The sequence below is a fragment of the Penicillium daleae genome (genome assembly GCF_028827525.1).
Source record: "Penicillium daleae strain IBT 16125 chromosome Unknown utg000006l_segment0_segment0, whole genome shotgun sequence".
NCBI classification, from domain to species: domain Eukaryota; kingdom Fungi; phylum Ascomycota; class Eurotiomycetes; order Eurotiales; family Aspergillaceae; genus Penicillium; species Penicillium daleae.
In genome coordinates this window covers 2,354,439-2,378,993 of record NW_026623154.1, presented here as the reverse complement: position 1 = coordinate 2,378,993, position 24,555 = coordinate 2,354,439, and the positions used below count along the sequence as shown (strand labels likewise).

Here is a 24,555-nt window from a genome sequence, read left to right as displayed (position 1 = left end):
TCCGAACTCCTTCCCCGATGCGGCGTAACTCGCTCATAGGCCTGTTTTAATCGCAACGGGCAAGAAGTTGAAGCAGCGAATAGAAGATCTGGAGAGGCGTATTGCTAATTCAGCATCTCTAGGGCAATTATACCTAGAGTCTATATTACCGCTCAAAGCGACGTCTCGGCCTAACCTAAATCAGTAACCACACCCGTACCCTTAAGGGTTAACGGCGGAAGCCACAGTATATATATTGCAGGAGCCGCCTGTAGAGTGGCCGGCCTCGTACGATCACTACAACCAAGATAAGCGAGTTATGCTCACGCAGCAGTGTACTACCATATTCGAATTCAGATTCCCCTGCGTCTACTTAGAAAGTAATTCTCTAACCCTATCCTAAATCGCGCTAGGCTACGTTCGGACTAGCTGCGGATCGTGGCTTGTATATAATATAGTTACTAGAGACGCGCGCTCCGTACGCTATTGCCCTAAAACGAAAAGGAACGAAAGTTAAAACATAAAGACGGACGGGTATTTTTGATAAGCGGGCGGAAATTAGATACGTGTATACGTATGTGTATATTTTACGGCCGCGGCTCGTGACTTGCTATAATCCTGCTCCGTAGGCTGGCTAATAGACTATTATGACGTGGGCCGCCTTGTCTGCTTTAGAGGGCCTTTTATTAGCCCGCCCGCTCTCACACACGGAATTTCATTCGCCTTCCTTTAGGGAGTAACACTAGACGTCACGAGAAGGTTTGAATTTGTTATCCTAATAGCTGGGCAAGGGCTGTTGCCTGGCGCGAGCTCATGGCGAGTCATATCCTTTCTGTGCTAATTCCTTGCGTTGCTTTATTTCAGAGCACACAAAACACTGTATATCGCGTGGCTGGCTAATGCTGTAGGTTGCTATCTATTTCTAGGTATATATACTGTCCCCTGAGTATATATATATATATCGTGTTACTACTGCTGTTATATAACTAGGCGTAGATCAATAATATTCATTGCGGATACTGTTTAACAGGATTGTTATAGTAAGTCAAGTTGATATCTCTCTATGTAGTTTTACTAAGATGCTTTTGTATTTGCACCCGGTATAGCCCTCTCTCTAAATTTAATATCTAGTTCTATACCTACTATATTTATTGGCTAATAATGATAGTGCAGGTTATATAAGATGAAAGCATTAGCAAAAATCTACTATATACTATACTCTATTTAGTAGGGAGGTAAAGATCTGATTGACCGCTTTTTCGAACCGCTTTTTTAATGTAGAAGAGAGTGCAATATAAAAAACCCGTGATTTATGTAGTATATTCGACGAGATTTTTAGTTAACACCTGAGATTTATCTTTTAATAATTGTTCCCTTATATATTTCGAGCTTTTAAAATAGCGGTAAATTTTATCTCTATCCCTTTAATCGACTTTAATGATATAAGGACCCCTATCACAAAATACTGCTTTCTCGCTGCGCTTAGGTATATACTCGTCAACGTTAGCTTCTTCTACCTCTAGAATCCTCTAATTAGAGTAGAGTTACGGGAGAGACTTATAAAGGCAACGGGTGTATTCTTCGATCTCCTAATAGCAAAGAAGCTAGAGGTAGACGTGGCTAATAGTAAGCACTTCCGTGGATACGCTCGTTCGGGGACCGAGAAAACGGCGACAAAAGCGATTAGCGAGAAATATTTACTGTGTGTTTAATCACTAAGCCCCAGAGTTGATTAAAATATAAAGTTTATGTTAGTTAATACTAACGCGATTCGAAGGTCGGTTTTGAGGCACCTATCCCGAATTTAAACTTACCGATCTACTTTAACCTCTAAGGACCTAATTAGGTATAGCCGCTAACTAGTGTAAAGTTTATTTACCTACTGATTACTCTAATGTAAAGTAGCTTCCTAAAGTAACTATACCGGGCCTACGGCTAGCGATCGAAGCGTACCTTAAGGAGACACAGGCCTTAGTAAACGAATTTATCCTATTAATTACCGAAGTATTAGATCTAGATATAGCTACCTTTACTAAGCTACTCTAGGGTGAATCTCCTATAAGTTCCTTTAGAATTAGTGCTTATCGACTACTAGACTCTTTATAACCTCCCGAGACGGAGATTTAAGGTGTTAGGGCCTATAAGGACGCTAGCTTTTTGACCTACCTTCTCTAGAGGACGGGCTATTTATGTTTAGAGGTTTAGAATAAATATGGAATATAGATCCTAGCTCCTCCTATCCCGAATACACTTGTGGTGAATATTAGCCAGTTACTAGAAACCCTTATACAAGGTATTTGCGTTGCGACTACTTATCGAGTTAATCTCAAGTCAAGCTAATATCAAGGAACAGGTAATACTCTACTCGGTACCCGGCTTAGCTTTGTATTCTTCTAAATATTAGCTCTTGAAGTGACTCGGGAGAATATATTGCTAGAATTACCGTCTCGCCTTATGGGTTTACGTAAGAAGGATATCAAGTCCGAAGCAGAGATATTCTTTGTTGAGGTTTTTAAAGGCTCCGCTAGCTAGGCTCTTCTAACAAATATAATCACGAGCTACCCTGAACTTGGAAAACGATAGTATCCTGATCTCTTGGCTAATTTGCTGAAAGATCAGTATAAAATGAAGCTATTAGATAATGCTAGATTATGTAGGGAGGCTTAGGTGATTTAGATAGTATCGTGGAAGGATACTTATGATCTTTCACCTATTACTGAATCTTCGTAAGTTTTTGCGAATGATTTTAATTACCTATTTACTATATTTAGCTGCGTCTGCCACTTAAGTCGTAGTTAATAACTTACTTTGTATTAAATTATGTATAAAGTGTAACGTTGAGGCCGGTAGTCCCGATATCATATTATGCGTATAATTCTAGCTTCGAGATAGTGATAATTATGGATAGCAAGGCATAGGGAACGGTGGATATAGAGTGTAACAGGAATACTATATACCAGTTTCGTGTAATATGCCGTATTTTACTTTATGCGTTTGTTCTGGAATAAAAGTTGTCTAGTCTTAGGACACTATTAATTATAGCAGTCTAGCCGATAAGCAGGATATCTCGGTGGTTTAATAGTTGTGGCCCCACGGACTGAGCATCCACAGTTAGACAGAGCTAATTAGATAGCGTCCTAGATCAATAAGGCAAAGCAAGGTTGGGGGAAGGGGGGGAAAGGAGGAGAACAAGTACTAAGACAGGGTCCGAGTAGTAATAAATAGTATAGCGTTGCAATAAACTAGAGGGAGGCAAGCAGATGATGAAGCAATCAAAGCAGCGAAATATATAGGAATATACAGAAATAGCCCTACAACCCTAAGCTAAGACGATCTAGTCTGAAGAAAGCGATAATAATGCAGGTACGGGGGACTATAAAGACGAATGACAGACGTGCGTGGCAAAATAGTCTATATATAGTTAAGCTATGTCTTTTTGCAACGTCTCGCGTATACGTATATCCGTGTTGATTAAAACCCTTCCTCTTACTACGTTCTTTCAGGGCACTGTTTATTAGTGTTTAAAACATGGTACTTCAGTCTACGGGCATAAAGATTGTTGGGGTAGGTACTATATTCCAAACAAATACGAATAGTGACTGTATTATATACACGCCACGATCTGCAGCTAACCTGAATATTCACTAGCGCTTCTTAGGATCGGGCTGGAGAATGATTTTCTGAGTGGACGAAGGGAATTTGATTTCGAACACGGTAGTATATATTATCCGTCGGCCCCGCCACTACTAGTTATCTCCTGCCTGCTAACGTCTACTTATAAGAGCTACTATCCTCCTTACTATCAGATACCGGTCTATCACAATGTACCACGGTCCTACCACGATATGTCCATTGTGAATTATGGGGACTATAGGGAGACGTTCCTATCTATAGTATCAATAATGACTAATTAAGAAGTCACAGCAGCACGACGTGCTATTTCCTGCTCCCTAGTTGTTAATATATAGCCTCCGCTGCTCTCCCGGGGCTGCTATATTTCTCTCCTATTATTAATTACATATACTCCCTTAGCCTAATTAGTATCTTTAATCAAGAATAAAACGCTAACTATCTCCTAATAATCAGGAATCTACCTAAGCTCCGTTAGAACGTTATTAACTGCTTATTGCTAAGCTAGATAGAGGCATTTCTGGCTAGCTAGGTGCTCTTATGCCGCTTGGCTGTCTGTAAAGAAATTTTTTCCGGGCAGCGTATACTACGCGATAGGCTAGTCTCGAACTAAGATAGGAAGACGTATCGGTACAACATCTTAGTGTATTAGAGTGCCGCTATAGCGGGAATATCCGATTACACGGGGTTCTCTCCACTATAATTGTTACTTAGGTATAAAGAGGGCTTCCTCTAATAGGCTGTATGCTCTGATATTTCTTTTCCCCTTATAATCCCGCTTCTAGGAAACCCCCTTAACTCCTAAATATGGCGATGATAATCACTATAGGTAGCTATTCTAACACGATTGTGATAGCTAATAACGTGGAGTTGCTAAGGGTAGAGCCGAGTAGCTCACGAGGTTGGAGGGTACCCGGCCGCGATTATAGTTACTAGGACTTTGAAAACTTGATTGCTGAATCAATCAATGATGAAGCGGGTCCGATGATATCCTATAAACGTAAAAGAACTAGAATAAAGGAGCTGTCTGCTTTGGAACCAGTTCCTCGCCAGATTTCCTTTCTGCTTTGCTGATAATGGAATAGGATAAAGCTTTTGAAGAGCTTCGGAAAGCAACAAGTTATAAATTACAACGGCTAGAAGAGAAAAATCAATTACTTCAAGACAAGCTTCGGTTAGAGAGGGAAAGATACTAGAAGGCGTAACAAGAGCTTTCCGAGCAAGGAAAAGGCTTATTATAGAATGCAAGATCTGCTACAAGCAGCTAGATCGCTGGATGACAATTTTATGTGGGCACATGATTTGTGAGTCATGCGTAGGTAACCTAGAAACACCGAAGAAGTGCCCTGTCTGTCGAAGTATATTCGTAGGATATGTCGGATGCTATATACCCTTTTGCCGGATAAAGCAAAGAAAGCGTGCTAAATCTACCTCAGTTACTCCAGTAATTCACCTTATCCACACCAACAAACTGAATAAATCAAGGTCGACAATACAAGCCTTAGTCGCGTGCTCAATCCGGGGATAATATTTGATTCAATTGCCATGTTGGACCTTGGGCGCGCATTGGTACTGTGTGATTCGAAATCAGTTTTACCTCCAATCTCTCGCTCTTTATTTCCCAAGGCCCCACATCTAGCGCACTAGTCCGTATTAGGAGATCATTCCGCCAGCCTTGCATTTGTCAATGTACCTTCGCTGAGCTGGGGTAAATTACAGTATTCTTGTCTTCTGCTACTCTATTCTTACCTCTCATGTTATCATTATCACGTCAATCGGCCGACTACATCTTGGCACGGACAGTGCGATGGAAAGCCTTTGCAAATGCGCTGGTAGCCCTACAGTAATATTCGATTTCAGATCACCTCCACATCACCGAAGAATTCGCAAAACCTAGATCGAACATCCTAAGTCAAGTTGAGTGTCTTCCCTAGCGACCCGTGCTAGATTGCGCTGTTTTGACTAGGAACGAAAATTGAGTTATTGCTGTGGTACCGTCATTCCTGATTGCTGGTAGAAGTTTGAATGCTAGCCCCGCGCGTTGTCATCTGCCATGCTCTAGGCCCGCACTTGCAAGTATCTCGTTCCCCAACAAGTTCTTGTTAAATACCTCTTCCTTCTCTTTCAACCCTTCTTACATTCAACCATATCTCATCCTAATTTTCTTGAAGATGGAAAGCTCGTGAAAGCCGAGAACATCATCTCGTACCGATTCACTGAGCGGCTTCAACTTTTGACAAGCATTACAGCTAGCCGACAGTATCCATTAGGATGGGAATAAGTATCTGGCTCTCTTCGGTGTTACTGTCATCAAGTTGGTTCTTATCAAGAAGGGCCTTCGTCGGCACGCGACCCGTGGTAAGGGATAAAATCTTACCACGGATAATGACATGACCTTGATTAATTTATCTGTCTCTTTTTAGGTCAGATTAACAACATTATATCAGAGAAGTCATAAAAGTAGGGGTAAAAGCCCTATATGTGACCCGTAGGAAATCTTAATCCTTGACACATCATAAGACGTCAATATGCGGCTGTTCTGCTCTCCCTTATCCCCTGTTCACATCTATTGTCCAGAGCTCGAGTATCTCATGCTGTGCCCATTCCTACTTTGTCTAATAGCTATTTGATAGGAACCCTGAGTCCAAAAAGCTCTACGCAGAATCGGGGCGAGAATAGCAGTGTTCACGGCCACGATTCCAACGAACGTTTCTCGGACGCCCCAGCTATTGACGAGGAACGAGGATGGTTTTCCAGTGAGGGTAACGCTCGTACGAATGATTGAAGCTGATATAACGAATATCCCAGAGCTGAGGAATATACTGACGACAAGTTTCCTAAAGGGAGATGTTAGTGACTAAATGATCAGAAGCATGAAATGACGTTAATACTGACTTTCTTAAAGGGACATGCAGTGTCCACAATAGAGGCACAGGAAGGCAAAGCCTGGGGGTCTATGAGAAAGGTATATCAAATAGATATTGGGGGATTGGAATCGGCTCACAATGCTGCATCAGTCCTATTATGCTTTTATTAGCAATGGAAGACAGGGAAGAGAAATAAAAGGAGCTTATACGTACATCACATTTAAGACACAGGTGACAATAAGATTCTGCACCTTTAAACCACATTGTCCTGGAAGACCATGTGAATAGATCGAACTTTTCAATGATTCTCGAAATAAAGTGCAGCTTACTAGATGGGGGAGGGTAGATCCTCCAGTTGTCTGAAATGCTTCAACCAAGTCAGCCTCACAGATATCATGAAATGTTAAACCGTGGGTGCATACGGCCAGCAACCAAATGTGATGGTTAGGAAGACAGCTATATATGTGACGGTACAAGCAATCGCAAGCCCTTTCACCAATCTTTCCTGCCAAAGCCCATAGAAAATCCGATTGCTATAAACACGGTCAATAACAAGCTTCCTGTGAGTGGCGCTGATATGGGAAAACTTACTAGAAAAATAGCATTGATGCCTTCAAAACCCAAATTAGTCCAGTATACGAGTACCAGGCAGCTAGTTCACACTTTGCACCGTGGATAAAGGTAGCAGCCTGGCTAGGTGATAACTGGTTGGCCATATCTGGCGGTATTTCAAGGATGGTCCCTGTCCTATCTTCGCGCTATAAGCATGAAACAGGTCTCAAGGGTGCAAAAGAGCATCATTTACAAATGAAATAAACGAGAGTTTGATCCATGGTGAATAAGGCGACAACCTTTTGATCAATTAGTAAGAAGGGAATAGAAATTCAGTTGAGGTAACACAATTCATACTAGAATAGTAAGATAGTCGTCGCCTTGAAACTCTCTGAACCCCACGGTTCTTATTCGAATGAAGGATCGTAGAAAAATGACACAAACGCCGACCCCATATTCGATCCAAATTTCTGGTATAAAAGTAGGGTCTCTGGACAAGTGAATTTCAACCATACTAAGGAAATCATCAGTTCCATTTATCAGGTAGAATTCAGGATTAGCAAAAGCGGCATATGGTCCTAACTTTTTCAACACAGCATAGCAAATATACACTAATAAGGAGGACTTTTTGGACCTTTCTCAGGAATTAGAAAGACTATATTTGAGCCAATAGTGGCAACTTAAGAGTAAAAGAGTAACAAAGTAAAAGAGTAAAAGAAACCATGTAGCACACACCAGGGAGGCAATTGATCTGTGAGAGCGGTGAGAGCGGTGAGGGCCCGACATTTGGAGGCGGGTAGTGTAGGAACCAAGTACAGTGACACCGCAAAAGTCTTAACACCCCTGGGACCCGCCCATCACACCGCCCGTTCCAAAGACTTGACCGCCTATCAAAACTGCTCACCAAGTCTTGTATATCGCGGTTAAAATAGCTAAAGCACATGTTAAAATCTAATTTAGAATTTTATAAGCAATTTGCTAGTAAGAAAGGTAATTTTTGGCCTGATAATGATGTTATAATGGCTTCTTGGCAGATCCTGGGTGGATATTTCGACAGGCAGAATATTATGTAATTCTATGATTTAGGGCCAGGGGTGTTAAGACTTTTGCTGTGTCACTGTAAATTCTACATTCCTAAGAGATGAGATTACTGTAATTTACCCCAGCTCATCGAAGGTACATTGACAAATACAAGGTTGGCGGAATGATCTCCTAATACGGACTAGTGCGCTAGATGTGGGGCCTTGGGAAATAAAGAGCGAGAGATTGGAGGTAAAACTGATTTCGAATATCACTGTATTGATCAAGAATGTGCGTACTTTGAATGATTTAATAATATGTAAAGCATTCCATGCTCTTCTCGAAATTAAATAATTTATGATTTTAAGAAGGTTACCGTCAATTAACTGACTGAATGGAATTTGGATATGGCCCAGCCATCCGGGCCACATAGTTAACTTTGGCTGGCCTTACTAAGCGGTTCAAACTTGCTGTCGGGATGTGGTACCAAGCAAGGTAGTTGGTGGGCATGTAAGCTCCTAGGACAATCTATTCATATCATTAAGGAGGTAGCCTCCATTAATGGCTCCTGTGAATCGTTCCTGAGAGCTACACTCTTTTACACTTTTGACATACTCACGTTTGCAAAGGTAAAGAATTTAGAAGAGTAGCGACATCAACACGAGGTATTACATTACCGTCTATTACAACGCTTCTTCCGGATATTTCCAAGTGCTAATAGGCTATGGTGCGGTCTAAGGCGATAGCGAATATTGCACAGCGATAGTTAGGTAAGGATGACACTAGTAACTAGCATTAAAATAGGATATATTATGTGTGAGCGTGCATTCTTCATGATTCCTGTCTTTGTAGTCAACGCGATCAGTTACGCCTTTAATTTCGACCATTATCAGACAGAGATATACCATCAAACGAGGATCCTTATTCGCCAGAGTGTATACTAGCAGATTACCTCGCCCTGATGAATCTTTTGCCGGCGTAGATGAGCGTAACCGCTGTTACACTTTATTCCCTCGAGAGCTAAGCGCCCTAGTGGATATAGGTGATACACATAAATAGCCTGCGAATAGTGTTCCTATCCTTAGCTAGTCGTTATTGGATCGAGTAGTGAGGCGATATCAGCGAGGATTATTTCCACGTCTGCATGGAAAACACCGTAGGGAGCACGTGCGAGGTGAGCAGGGTAAGTGTGTAATAGATAGGGTGAGAAGCTGGGTGAAAGCGGGTGAGAATCACCTACCGTCGCGCGCTTATCGCACTGACTCTGCTTAGCTAAGTTCTGGCATAACATTATTGGCTAGCCTGTTTCGATGTGAAACACTCTGTCTCTTAGCATCTGCTCACTACCACTACCCGTCGATGGAGATACAGGTTTTGATTTGCCGCGCCACTCACTCCTAGAAGGCTGCTTGTCCTTAAAGGCGAGAGTCAGTTCAAAATGAATGCAAACTTCAATAAAATAACGATTGTCATTCTGTTCATCGATAGGGTGGCTAGGTTAGGCACCCTGTGTGTAAGGTATTTAAACAGACTAACCATAGGTGGTGAGTTTTGTCCTATCTCTCGAACTAGTGATTAACCTTAAGAATCTAATAGTCTATGTAATAGAATGAATTTAAAGCCCCTTTTGACTCGATTAGTTCAGTTGTTGATTTGAACAGCCAAGGAAAACTAAACTCGCTTACTCCGTGCACCGTGGCTAAAATAGGTATGGGGAAGCGGGAGAAGATGGTTTATCCTAACGAGAATCGCTAGACGCGATACATAATTAAATGCAATATCCACACCGATCGATTCTAAATTCATGCTATTAGACGGGGTACTGTTAACGATTCTTCTTAATTAATAATTCTATAGATTGAATATTAAGAGTGTGTAATCCCCCCCCCCCCCCGACTAATTAGACTTATTAGATATAAAGTAACAAATTGAGTAGTTTATGGACTTAGCTAATTCGTTAGAAAGTAAAGTAAATTGCTCTTAGCTAGGTGTCTATTATAGAGTATATTGAACCGATTATCATAAAATAGTTCGGGTTTTCTGTTTTCCGTCTATCGTCTGGATCTATGAACACGAAATGAGTTCAAGATCGTTATTATTGCATGAAACGACTCTAGATAAGTCCTGTGGGATAGAAACAACGAGAGAGCGAGCCTTCAACATGCCATTGAATAGTAGCGCTACTTTCGTGACAATTTCTGTTCAAAAAAGGCTGAAAATGATATGGTTCAGGGTAGCTTCCACGGCTGTCCGACATGGAGGCTGGTTGCCTACTAACCTTTAGTCCTGAAGATATAGTTGTATCATATAAACAGGAACATAAGCGATACTATACAATACTGCCGTGTTCGAAATCAGATTCCCCTTCGTCCACTCAGAAAATCATTCTCTAGCCCGATCCTAAGAAGCGCTAGTGAATATTCAGGTTAGCTGCAGATCGTGGCGTGTATATAATATAGTTACCATTCGTATTTGTTTGGAACATAGTACCTACCCCAACAATCTTTATGCCCGTGGACTGAAGTACCATGTTTTAAACGCTAATGAATAGTGACTGTATTGTATACAAGCCATAATCCGCAGCTAATCCGAACGTAGCCTAGCGCGATTTAGGATAGGGTTAGAGAATTACTTTCTGAGTAGACGCGGGGGAATCTGAATTCGAATATGGCAGTACTTCCATAATTACAGATTCGGTTTTGTGACACTAGTGTGGCGGTGCGGCCCCTGTAAAGGCTATTTATTACCCTTAACCTTGATAAATCAGCTGTAATAAATCTGTCAAATCTCCGTAATACATAGTATCTCTTGCCGGAGGCTGCTGTATCGTTCTGCGACTGTAATAATATTGCGGCAATATTATTAGAAAGTTATAGATACGTGAAGTTATGAACTAGCGGGCGAATGATTATAAAACGTTTCAATTAGATTTATAGTATATAGTGACCCTGTTCTCGTACTTAAGTCCTATGGATATTACGAGTAGACTAACGAAAATAGAAGGCCGCCGCCGACGTAGTAGAGAGCTTGTTAGTCTATCTCTTCCTAAGGGTTCGTGACCTGGTGTACCTTTCAAAAGGCTTTAGTCCCCCCTAAACCTGTCGTAGGAAATCTGTGTCGAGATAAGCGAACTAATATCTAATCTGTCTTAGAGTTATCTTCTCGCTCTTAAGCGCAAGTAACTTTCTTCTATCTCTTATATTAAGCCTTCGGCTAAAGTATGATTCTTATATAAGATACGATTTTGCCCTTTCGTTTCCGCTAGTAACTTAAGAGTCTTTATAGTTAGGGTCTAGGCGATATTCCTTTAAATCTAGAGAGTTATTATCCCCCCTATCTTCCTTCTTATAAGCTTAGTAGTTAAGAGGATTAGGAATCACGTATTCCTCTCGTGTAATAGCGGCTATCCTACCTATTTTATTTCTACTATAGCCTTTATTCTACTAACTAATAGTAGGTTAAGGAGGCAAAATCGGCTATAACTTATAAGAGAGTAAAAGCGATTACGACTTTTCCGTGACCTAGTCGGAAGACTAGGGTTTATTCTTATTAGTAAAACTCTATATACCTAGAATCCTCGGATTAATAATATCGAGGCCCGGAGAGGTTAATCGTGAGCTAAGAGATAATATTTTTCAAGAGAAACAAGATACCACTAACGCTATTCCGCTGATTATTAATATTTAGTCGGCTTTCCTTAAATATCGGTATTCTTCTAGATACTCTATAATAAATATATTAACCGATAGAGTAGGAACGAAAGTATTGTTTAAAATCTGATCCTTATGTCCTTAATACGGGGGGATATAATAGGAAAAGCGCGATTTCTTAGGCCGCTCCTCTCCTGTAGATATAGGAGGATTAAGCGATTTATTATTATAGGCGCGTTTCCTTTTTCGCGGTAGCTTTAGATTTCGCTAAATTGCGTTCTTGAGCCCGTACGCATCGTATAAGTAATATCAAATTTCACGCTTATCCTAAAACGTTTAAGAGTATCTATAAATAGGCTCTATCGTTAGCTAAGGTAATTTAGGTATATACTAGCTTTTAATATATTCTCTTAAATAACCGTTTCGTGACTAGTATTATAGCCGTTCTTTAGTAGGTCGGTTAAGATCCTATAAGCAGAAAGGATAGTAGGTAGGGCAGATAATAGTATAACGATACCTAATAGCTTTATAGTGCAGAGTCTGCTACGACTCGAGATAAGTAGCGTAATAGTCGTGCTATTAGGGTAATAAAAACTATTTTATATACTCGTAATAAAAATATATCCGCGTTTTAGGTATATTAAGTTTAAATGCTTTTTCCTGCCGAATATAATTGTGAATATAGGCGCTTCGTTCCTATTTTAGTAAGCTATATAGATCTAAATTAGTAGTCGTAACGTTGTAGAGAAGGCCGCCTTATATTTTAATATTAAGCTAGTAGCCTTTTGCGGGATAATATCTATCAATTAGCTTTTCGTTTGGAAGATATATTATATCTTCGTTCCGAGAGCATAGTATCTAGATATCTTCTATATAGTAAAGCTTCTCTTAGAAGGTCAGTTTAGTGGTACTAGATATAGTATATACGATTCGTGCAAGCTCTAGTATTATTAAGTATTGGGTACGCGTGTAAATATCTTTTAATACTTTAGATAGTTCCCTCTTCCGACGGTTAAGGATATCTTGATCTCTTTTCGCCTATACCTATAAATCCTAATAGTTTTTAAGCCTAATTCGACGTTAACGTACTAGTACCTCTCTATATTACAGCCTCGTAATTATAAGGCCCTTATTATTACTAACTTTTTCGAACTCCTTAATACTTATTTAGATTTTAGTAATCTCTAGTAGTATTAATATATTTTCCTTTATATAGGCAGGTAATTCAACCGGTATTCCTGGTTCACAAAATTAGCTATACCCTTAAAAGTAGGCGATATACTTCGTCTCGGCTTTCCTATCTAAGATAGTAGAGACTATATTAATAGAGGAGTTGTGAGCAAGCGATGCTGCGCAGGTTGGTAAAGAGGAAGATAAATTAAAGATGATTAAATAAGATCGATTAAACTTTCTTCCTCTTGATTGAATAGGAAGGATAAGTTCAATTCGGCTTAGAATCATAAGATGAGAGAAAAGTAAAGTAGGACTGAAGCTTGGTTGATTGTATTGAATCTTGCTTGTATATCTTGAACATAAAAATTATCTTGGTAGAGAAAGCAGGGCATATTTATAATCAACTTGTCTCTTGTATGTGATCGTTCTAGATGATGCATGATGATCTCATGCAGACAGATCTAGATGCATAGTGATCTCATGCAGTAGCTGTTTGATCGGTGGTTGCTTGATTGTACGATGTCATTGACTGTAGTGATGATGTAGATCGTGTCATTAACCGTAGTAATGATGTAGATCGTATACTGTTGTATACGTCTTACTTGATGTCATTGACCGTAGTGATGATGGTATAGCATAAAGCTTATAGAGATTCAGCCATCTTGTATAGGCCTTATGAATCTGGCTTGATATACTATATGACGGTTTAGGCATCTTGCCCTATATCTCATACCCCCCCGTAATCTTTATACTATAGTACAAATAGCAGTAGAGTATAGAGATTAGTAGAGTAGATAGGATCGATATATATATATACTTGTGAGATATAGGGCAGGATGTTATCAAGCCAGACCGCCATGCAGCATATCAAGCCAGATTCATAAGGCCTATACAAGATGGCTGAATCTCTATAAGCTTTATGCTATACCATCATCACTACGGTCAATGACATCGCTATACCATCATCACTACGGTCAATGATATCGTAGAAGACGTATACTATTGTATACGATCTACATCATCACTACGATCAATGACATCGTACAATCAAGCAACCACCGATCAAACAGCTACTGCATGAGATCACTATCTGTCTGCATGAGATCATCATGCATCTAGATCTAGGATCTAGAACGATCACATGCAAAAGAGGTTTGATAAAGATTGATTATAAATAAGCCCTGTTTTCTCTACAAAAATCATGTTCAAGACATACAAGCAAGATTCAATACAATCAACCAAGCTTCAGTCCTACTTTACTTTTCTCTCATCTTTATGATTCTAAGCCGAATTGAACTTATCCTTCCTATTCAATCAAGAGGAAGAAAGATCAATCGATCTTATTTAATCATCTTTAATTTATCTTCCTCTTTACCCAACCTGCGCAGCATCGCTTGCTCACAGGTTATGAGCCCGAATTGATCCTACTTCAATTCGGCTTATACCACTTCTTCAATCTTCTATCTTCAACGAAGAATCCTTTACTTTTAAGAGAAACTTCTCTCTCTTAAAGAGAAACAAAAAGCTCCTCCGACTTCTTATTTTCAAAAATTTATACTCGATTTTTACCGGTCGCGTCTACTTCTCTATACGAAAACTAAGAAATCTCAACTTTCTTGACAAAAACAATCATTTTTCAAATATTCAATCAAGTTTTTTGAACTCAAAATGATCAACAAACACAATATCGATCCTCTCAAAGGAGAAGGAAATTATGTTGCCTGGTCTATCCGAATCAAGGCAATTCTTGATCAAGAGAGACTGATCGATGCGATTCTACATGATTACACAAAGCTTCCTGCTATTCAGCAAGGCCAGATTCCTAATCAACACTGGTCTTATGAAAAAGCAATTGCTCTACCACCTGATCAACGATCACCTGATTGCAGAAATACTGCGATTTGGTCAGGAAGAAGATCTGGTAGACCTACAAGATCTACTAGCCCTGCTGAGATAGGCCAAAATGAGCTAGTTATTCCATCTGATAAATTCAAAACTATTGATCAGATGAATCGAGACGCTCTATCATCAATCAAGCTATCATGCAAAGATGGCCCACTCTTTTGGTTAGGAGATACCACATCGGCCTACCAAGCATGGGTTACCTTGGCTACCCAATATCGACCTAAAGGCTTTACTACCGAATTCCTTGTGTTGAAAAGCCTATTCAATAGTCAATTAGGCGATTTCGATAGCATGCATGATTATCTCACTGAGATAAGACGCCTGCTAATCGAACTGGCAAGCCTAGGAATCGATTTCCCAAAGCAAATCGTATTCGCATGGGTTCTCAACAATCTTGACCAATCATACGCACCGATTATTCAAAATATTATTCAATCTCTTCGCAGAGACTCTGATTCTTATACGATTGAATCGTTATTCGCCAATCTGATTGACGAATCGCGTGGTCATATTCAATCAAGCGAACAAATCTTCATAGCTGATAGCCATCAGCCTAATCGACAGAACAAATATCAGGCTCATCGCAAGCCTAATCATCAGGTAAAGCACTATTCAAAAAATCGTCAGGCTAATCAAAATCGTCGAATTAGCAAAAAACCATGGAAAAAATTGTCAAATTCTGGCAAATACTGTACGCATTGTAATATGCGAAGCCATACAGTAGCAGATTGCTGGTATCTGCATCCTTCTGGCAGACCAGCTAATTGGATACCTAGGGCAAATTGGCCTAGATCCAATCAAAATAATCAAAGATTTAATCAACAAAAGAAGATGATCACAGCAATGCTCAATGAGCAATCTGACGAGGAAGAAATCCACGTCACTAGTCATGTGACAGATTACCCCGCAGAAGCTGAACATCAAGAAACCTCGGCTAGCAACCTACTGCCTACTAGCCTATTGGCTAATGATCCAATTGATCTTGACGGTGATATCTGTTATACACCGATTAGTCCAATTGACTATCGATCAGATTATCAGATAGAATCTGATATACCCATGACAGAGGCACAGCCAATCAGGCATGGCCTACCAATCTTTGATGATCAAAACCTGATAAGAGACTACTCAAATCTGAGTAATGAATCTATGGTGAATACACCAAGAAGTCTCTCACTCTGCGATGAGTTCTCGCATGAAACCGATCAGGTAATTTATCTACCTATCAAAACAAACCAAGAAACCAATTCTGATATCACTATAGAAAGTGCATATAATCTGATAAATTCAGATCTTTCTACTACAAAAGTGATTTTCATTATTGATACAGCTGCCACTATATGTGCAGTATCTAAATTGGATTTGTTTGATAGTGTATATAAAACTAATAAAACTGTCATGTGGGGAAATGCACAAAGATTATCTATCGATCTTGCTGGAGATATTATCTTCCAGACAAATACCAATCTAGTCTATAAATTGACTAATGTGCTCTATGTCCCACAATTGGGAATCAATATATTAAGCACACATGCACTGAAAAATTCAGTATCTCTATTTAATAGAGAAAAGGCCACTATTTTCGATCAATATCGAAATATTATGCTGATTGGGCATAAGCAAGATAATCTATATCGAACTACCCTATATGTGATGCATACAAAGCCACATAAGGTAGATTCTGATCAAAAAATCGATCAAGATCAATCTATCCAAAGTACTAGCAATATTACTAGTTTAAAACTTTGGCATGATAGATTAGGCCATATAGGCCTAATACCACTACAAAGGCTACTAAGCCAGGCCGATATATCTCTATCTGATACTGAGATAAGAGATTATATGCAAGATATATGCGAAATATGCATACAGTCAAAATATGACAGGAAGATCAATAAATCTTCTACTTCTGCTGCCGAATACGGCATAGGCGAAAGAATACATAGCGATATTGGAGGGCCTATTAGCCCTAAGACCTATAATGGCTATCGCTACTACATCACGTTTCTTGATAAAACATCAAGATATCTACATATATCTCTACTTCGATCAAAAGACGAAGCTATTAAGAAATTTACCTTATATAAGCAATTGGTTGAAAACCAGCTTAATAAGAAGATCAAAGAGATATTTACCGATAACGGTACTGAATACGTGAATGATAACTTCCATATATTATTAGGAAGATACGGTATTATACACCGAACTACGCCTATCTATACAAAAGAGCCAAATGGCCTAATTGAGCGCATAAACCTGACACTTATGAACAAGGTCAGATGTTTATTAATCCAATCAGGATTAAAAGAAGATATGTGGGGAGAAGCCTTATTGGCTGCTACCTATCTATATAATATAACCCCACACAGTGCTCTAGGGTTCAAATCACCCTATGAGATATATCACAAGCGCTTACCTGCTATCAGGCATATAAAGACCTGGGGATCTATTGCCTACTATCATACAAACAAAAACCTGCCTAGCAAGCTATCGCCAAGAAAATCTATAGCTATTGTTATTGGCTATAGTGAGCAGAAGCACTATAAGCTATATGATCTGAAGCAGAAGAAGACAGTTTGGTCAAGAGACCCTACTATCTTAGAAGGTAGATTCCTGAAGAATCAATCTGATCTAGCCAATCAGGAACCAGGAATCAAGAAAAGATCTGCTAAACAAGCAGCAAACCCTATCAAAAAGAAGATTGCTAGATATACTAGCAAATCTACTAGCCTATCTACTAGCAAATCAGCTAGTAAAGAAACTAGCAAATCAGCTAGTAAGCCTACTAAGCAAACTGCTAGTAAGGAAGCTGCTATAGCAGCGGATCCGTCTCATAAGATAGAGATCCAAATCCCATCATTAAAATCTACCAAAGATAGCGAAGATATATATACTATATCAGATACGCTACTAGGAGATTTTATAAAGACTATTATCAACGATCAGCCTACCGATTATATATTATCGGCAGGAACTGATCAAGAACCCTCTACCTTTGATCAAGCTATGCAATCAGCTGAAAGGAATGAGTGGTATAGGGCCTGTCAGGACGAAAATCAAAGCCTGATAGATCAGGCAACCTATGAAATCGTTGATATACCCCCTGGTGTAACACCTATTAGGGGCAGATGGGTATTCAAAAAGAAGCCTATAAAGAATGCCACAGGCATCCAGGCTAATTATATTACTAATGCGAACAAAACGATTCGCTATAAGGCTAGATGGGTTATACAAGGATTTAATCAACGATTAGGTGTTGATTTCCTAGAAACCTTCTCTACTACTGCCAGAACAGAAACCTGGCATATATTGCTGATAATCGCGATGAATAAAAAATGGCATATCAGGCAATACGACGTTAAAAACGCATTCGTACATGCTGATATCGATAGTGATATATATACTATCTTGCCAACTGGCCTATATAGGCCAAAAGATCATCAAAATAAGTGCTGCTATCTAAAGAAGGCCCTATATGGCCTAAAGCAAGCACCAAGGCTTTGGTCTGAATTCTTTACAAAGGCTATCGCGAACCTCGGATTCGATAGAGTTCCTATCGACGAGGGAATATATATAAATGGCAAAACCCAGGCCATTATCATCACACATGTTGATGATATAATCATTATACACAAAGATCTAGCTTATATAAATAAGCTAGCTACTGCAACTAGGCAGTATATCCAATTGGAAGAGATAGGCGAATTAGCCACCTTCCTAGGCAATAATATCAGCCTGAATTATCAAGATCAATCGATAACTATCGATCAAAATGATTATATATCAAAGATCTTGTCAAAATTTGCTACTACTAGCAAACGGCCAAAGAAAACGCCGGGTGAAGCAGGGATCCACCTAAGAAAAAATCAATCAAAAGCTTCAGAGCAAACTATTAATCTCTATCAAAAAGAGATTGGCTCATTACTTTATACCAGCCTAAAGACTAGGCCTGATATAGCCTATCCAGTTGCCTATTGCTCAAGATATATGAGCAATCCTGACCAATCACATATCTCTGAATTAAAGAAGATATGGCAATATCTACAATATCGGCCAAATCTAGGCCTACACTACGATTGCACAGGGAATGACCTATATATAAAAGGCTACTCTGATGCTGATTGGTCAGGCGATATCGATGGTAGAAAATCCACTACTGGCTATATATTTAGCCTATCTGGAGATCTAGCCACTAATAATATAGTGAGCTGGAATTCGATGCTACAAAAATCAGTAGCTCTATCTACCTGCGAGGCCGAATATATGGCTATGAAAGAAGCTATACGAGAAGCTATTTATCTAGCTAATCTCTTCAACTATCTAAACGATAGATTAGGCCTAGGCTATACGCCTAGCAAGCCTACTATATTAGTGGATAATAAGGCAGCTATTAAGCTAGCCGAAAACCCTGAATTTCACAAAAGGACGAAGCATATTGATATACAATATCACTATATCAGAGATCAGGTCAAACAAGAAAGGGTCGATGTTCAATACGTCCCCACTAAACTGCAATTAGCAGATTTCCTGACTAAAAATGTCAGAAGAGAAATATTTGAAGACCTGAAGAATCTAGCTAATCTCTATGAGATCTAGCTATATATATATCCAATTTGATATATAATATCATGGATACCTTCGAGTATGGTTTTCACCTAAATAGGTTTTTCCATACTCTATACGCGAATGCGGAAGGAACCACTTAACCCTGTGAGATTGAGATTTAGGAAGATATATATCTAGCTATCTTATAGCAGTATATATATATATCGATCCTATCTACTCTATACTAATCTCTATACTCTACTGCTATCTGCACTATAGTATAAAGATTACGGGGGGTGTGAGATATAGGGCAGGATGTTATCAAGCCAGACCGCCATGCAGCATATCAAGCCAGATTCATAAGGCCTATACAAGATGGCTGAATCTCTATAAGCTTTATGCTATACCATCATCACTACGGTCAATGACATCGCTATACCATCATCACTACGGTCAATGATATCGTAGAAGACGTATACTATTGTATACGATCTACATCATCACTACGATCAATGACATCGTACAATCAAGCAACCACCGATCAAACAGCTACTGCATGAGATCACTATCTGTCTGCATGAGATCATCATGCATCTAGATCTAGGATCTAGAACGATCACATGCAAAAGAGGTTTGATAAAGATTGATTATAAATAAGCCCTGTTTTCTCTACAAAAATCATGTTCAAGACATACAAGCAAGATTCAATACAATCAACCAAGCTTCAGTCCTACTTTACTTTTCTCTCATCTTTATGATTCTAAGCCGAATTGAACTTATCCTTCCTATTCAATCAAGAGGAAGAAAGATCAATCGATCTTATTTAATCATCTTTAATTTATCTTCCTCTTTACCCAACCTGCGCAGCATCGCTTGCTCACAATACTGCTATAAGATAGCTAGATATATATCTTCCTAAATCTCAATCTCACGGAGGTTAGCTAGATTCTTCAGGTTTTCAAATATTTCTCTTCTGACGTTTTTTGTCAGGAAATCTGCTAATTACAGTTTAGTAGGGACGTATTGAACATCGACCCTTTCTTGTTTGACCTGATCTCTGATATAGTGATATTATATATCAATATGCTTCGTCCTTTTGCAAAATTCAGGGTTTTCGGCTAGCTTAATAGCTGCCTTATTATCCACTAATATAGTAGGCTTACTAGGCGTATAGCCTAGGCCTAATCTATCGTTTAGATAGTTGAAGAGATTAGCTAGATAGATAGCTTCTCGTATAGCTTCTTTCATAGCTATATATTCGGCCTCGCAGGTAGATAGAGCTACTGATTTTTATAGCATCGAATTCCAGCTCACTATATTATTAGTAGCTAGATCTCTAGATAGGCTAAATATATAGCCAGTAGTGGATTTTCTACTATCAATATCTGTCAGCCTATATATGTGTGTGTATGGCTATGTGAGGTTGGTTGACCAGCGGCCCGCCAGCCAACGGCCCGGACCGGACCATCGTTTTTCCCGCAGAAGGACCCCTCTGCATATACCTCTTCAACAGAGAGTTTTACCATGGCTAATTAGCTACCAATCGACCACGGATTCTAACATCCAGCTCCTTCCTAATCTGTCAATTGGTCAGATCATCGATATATGATCGAATCATCGATTAGATCATTGATTTGGCCTATTTCCTGCTGCCTAAACTGTCCCAACCGTGTACTTAAACACCCGTTCGCTCGCTAGTTTAGCAGTTCAGATTCAATGCACTTTTCAGTCTATCCTATTAATCTCGTTTGACCGTCATACCTAGAGAAGATCTTATGAATTCAAGGTCCATCCATCTTATCTTGGTCCTATTCGCTAGAAGAACTTCTATCTTGACTGGCTATCCTAACGTCCTATATGGATCCTTTTTCATCGGATACACTAGGATCTATTAGTTATGAGCCCGATCGCTCTAACTAAATAGACTTCGAATTAACCGGACGGCTTCTTTCGGCTAAACCAGCTTAGCTACGCCCTCGACCGGTCGCATCCGTCTATTATCCTTGTTCTTTCACTTTTCATCGAACTATCGTTTACTTCCGTCTCACTCTTTATTATAGCTACAGAAGCTAATTAGTTGGTCTTTCATCTAAAGACCTCTGCCGATTAGATTTAGTGGTATACAGCCGTGAAGGACCAAGCAGTTACGTAGGGTCTATAGGACTATATCAACCCTGAGGTGCTAGTTGAAAGCCTTAGGAAGCCCCCTTTAGAACCCGATTATCCCGAAATCGACCTAGCGGACCTTCCTAATCTAGCCGGCGAAGCGCTTACGAGATATAATCTGATCTCTCGCGAGTATGACCGCCAGCTAAATCGCTTCCGTTACTACTAGAAAGGAGTAGATCGTCTAAAACAGGGAATTCGCAATTCAGTTTCTACTAATAATAAGCGATTGATCCTATCTTAGGCTAACCTACGTGACGTAATCGATATGTTTCGTCTAATATATACGCCTACTAATTCGTCTCGGAAGCGCCAGATCTCGAAAACTTGGTCTAATCTGCGTACGCAAGCGCTACCTAGATCCAATTACGATTCGTGGGTCCAAAAGTAGCTAGTCTGCTACACAGAAGCTAAAGAAATTGGCCTATCTAAATTCGACGATACCGAGCGAATTCTATATAAATTCTTAGAGGCTATTGCGCCTCTGTCGCCTAGCTTCTATACGATTTAGATGAATCGAATCTATGAGCAAAGCGGTATCTATTCAACTAGCAAATTGCCAGAGTTCCCCGCCCTTATCAACCTCTATTCGGAATCAATTCGGCTATCTCCGCTAATTCATCAGGGCAGATTTGCCTATAGAACGACCTTCCAGGGCAGAAATCCTGATAGGACAGAAGCGGAAAGCGCCAACAGCGGCAATTCGCCTACTAATCCTAGCTAATCTAGACAATCTAGCCGATCTAGTGGCTAGAAGCGCCCTTGCCTATGCGAAAGCGGCCTAAACGATGGCTATTATAAATTCGATAAATACGTATATATTAATCCATCGGTCAGACCACCTAATTAGCAACCTGACCTATCTGCAGAAGACCGTTTCAAGAATGCATACAGATATATTAGTTTCAGAAACACCTATAAGCGCGCGATTGCTAGGCACCAACCTAATTCAACCAATCTGCTAGCGGCTAAATCGGATGAAGAATCTACTAGGGCTGCGTTTAGCACGTACGTCCCTAAACAGAAGCTTTCGTCTCTTCTTTAGGCTAATCGTGCATATAATTCGATTCACACCAACTAACCGGCTAACGATGTGTAGTGTTTTGACACTAGGTCAACCTTATATATCTGCAACAACCTAGACCTTTTAACCGATTATCAACCGGCACCTTCCTCTGTTAGAGTAGGAAACACGGAAACTGCTATCCTAGGCTTCGGAAAAACAAGCTTCCAGCCTATAGATAGCCTAGATAGGACCAAAATCGCCCTAATTGATGTGGCATACGCGCCCGGTTTCCATCTTAATCTCCTATCTACTAAGAGAGCTGCTAAAGGAGGTCTATTTCTGCAAGGAAAAGATAGCCTACTACTAGATTCGAACGGCCAACCTGTTTGCCGATTAAATAGCAAATCTGGTCTCTATCTTATCAAGTAGAATCTATTAACGCCAGACGGCATAGCTATCGAATCGCCTACTAATTCAGCTAATCAGATCTCTAAGATTCCTATCGTGTTAGATATTGAACTAACTGACGATTTCGGCTAATTCGGTCTATCTTCTTATACGCTAAATCGAGCTAAAGGACCAATTGACTTATAGCACAGGCGCCTAGGTTATATAAACTAAGAGGTCCTATCTCACCTAGCCGACCACTCATCTAACATCTCAATCGATTCAGCCGCAGTAACCACCGAATCAGCTAATATCTATAAGGTTTGTAAGGTTTCAAAGGCTAAACAGCAGATATCTCGCCGTCCAATCGAATACACTAGACCTTTTGAATCTATCTATTAGGACCTAATCCACTAACCGCCCTCTCTAGCTAGGACTAGATATCTATCCTACTACGTGGATCCTGTTACGAGATATTAGATTAGTAAGGATCTTACCGATAAGACCCTTTTAGCTACTTCCCTTTTCGGCTAAATCCAATTCGTTAAGACCTAATTCGACCTAAAGGTCCTAACAGTCCACACCGACGGCGAGACCGCCCTCCTACTAGGCCTTTCGGCCGAATCTAGAGCTCGTGGTCTAAATCTAGAGCTTTCTCCGCCTTACTAACTATCTCAAAACCTATTTGCCGAGCGCTACAGAGCGCTTATAACTAACATAGCTAGGCAGATGGTCCAAGATGCTGGCTTACTGACCTATCTTTGGAATGAGGCCTCTCTTACTGCTATCTATATTCAAAATAGGATCCTACACCGTCTACTAGATTAGAAATCGCTATCTGAAGCCCTAGCTAGCTATCTTGGCTAGAAGGCTCCTTATTAGTTAAAGGAACTGCTAGACCTATCTAATATACGAATCTTTAGATACAAAGCCTTCGTCAGAATCAACAATATCCCACGGCTATCGAAGATAAGCCCTCGAGCGGCTATTAGCTATCTAGTTGGCTACGATATATCTAATATATGGCGAATTTGGATACCCTCGAAGCGCCGAATCGTTCGCGTACGCGACGTTAAATTCGATAAAACATATTTCTATAGAGACGAAAGCCCTCCTTATCGTATAGAAATCTTTGACGATTCGTCCCAACGCCTCTAAATTCTTGATGATACAGCTGCCTCACAGATCCTAGATAAGATAGATGTACCTGAAGCTACCAAGCAAGAGGACCTATCTGGCCACAGGGGTAAGAATATAGGCAATTCGATTCCTATTAACAACGACCAAATCCTAGGGGATCTACCGCCTACCCCTATCGAATCATCTGTTGAAACACCTAAACAAGATAACTATCAATCTCAATCGGACGATCCTGATATTGACGTCCCTGACCGCCCACCTTCACTAATTGTTCTGGTAGATAATACCGATTTCGACTACTCTGCCTATCTCCTATCGAATCTAGGCAAGCACGAAAGGGAGGATTCGTCTGATGATAGCCACGATAATAAGCGCCAGCACGCTTTAGCCGCGTATTTCTATACGTTTTCAGCTAATCAAATCCTTCCAAAACCTCTGTCAATTTCATCTCTACCACTACTGCTAGAAGACTACTATCGTCTGCATAATCACCTATATCGGCGTGAATTCAAACAGGCTATACAGGTCGAATTTT

At 39.9% G+C, this 24,555-nt stretch overlaps 1 protein-coding gene across 1 annotated transcript; it reads left to right on the top strand.

Moving 5' to 3' along the window:
• Nucleotides 1-1,382: 1,382 nt before the first annotated feature.
• On the top strand, nt 1,383-2,511 carry N7458_006576 (2-oxoglutarate and iron-dependent oxygenase domain-containing protein; the record flags this gene model as incomplete). Its single annotated transcript, XM_056909958.1, has 5 exons — nt 1,383-1,465; nt 1,517-1,685; nt 1,885-1,983; nt 2,203-2,272; nt 2,384-2,511. Coding segments are annotated over 5 exons (549 nt in total), but the record flags the coding sequence as incomplete, so codon positions are not given.
• Nucleotides 2,512-24,555: the final 22,044 nt, after the last annotated feature.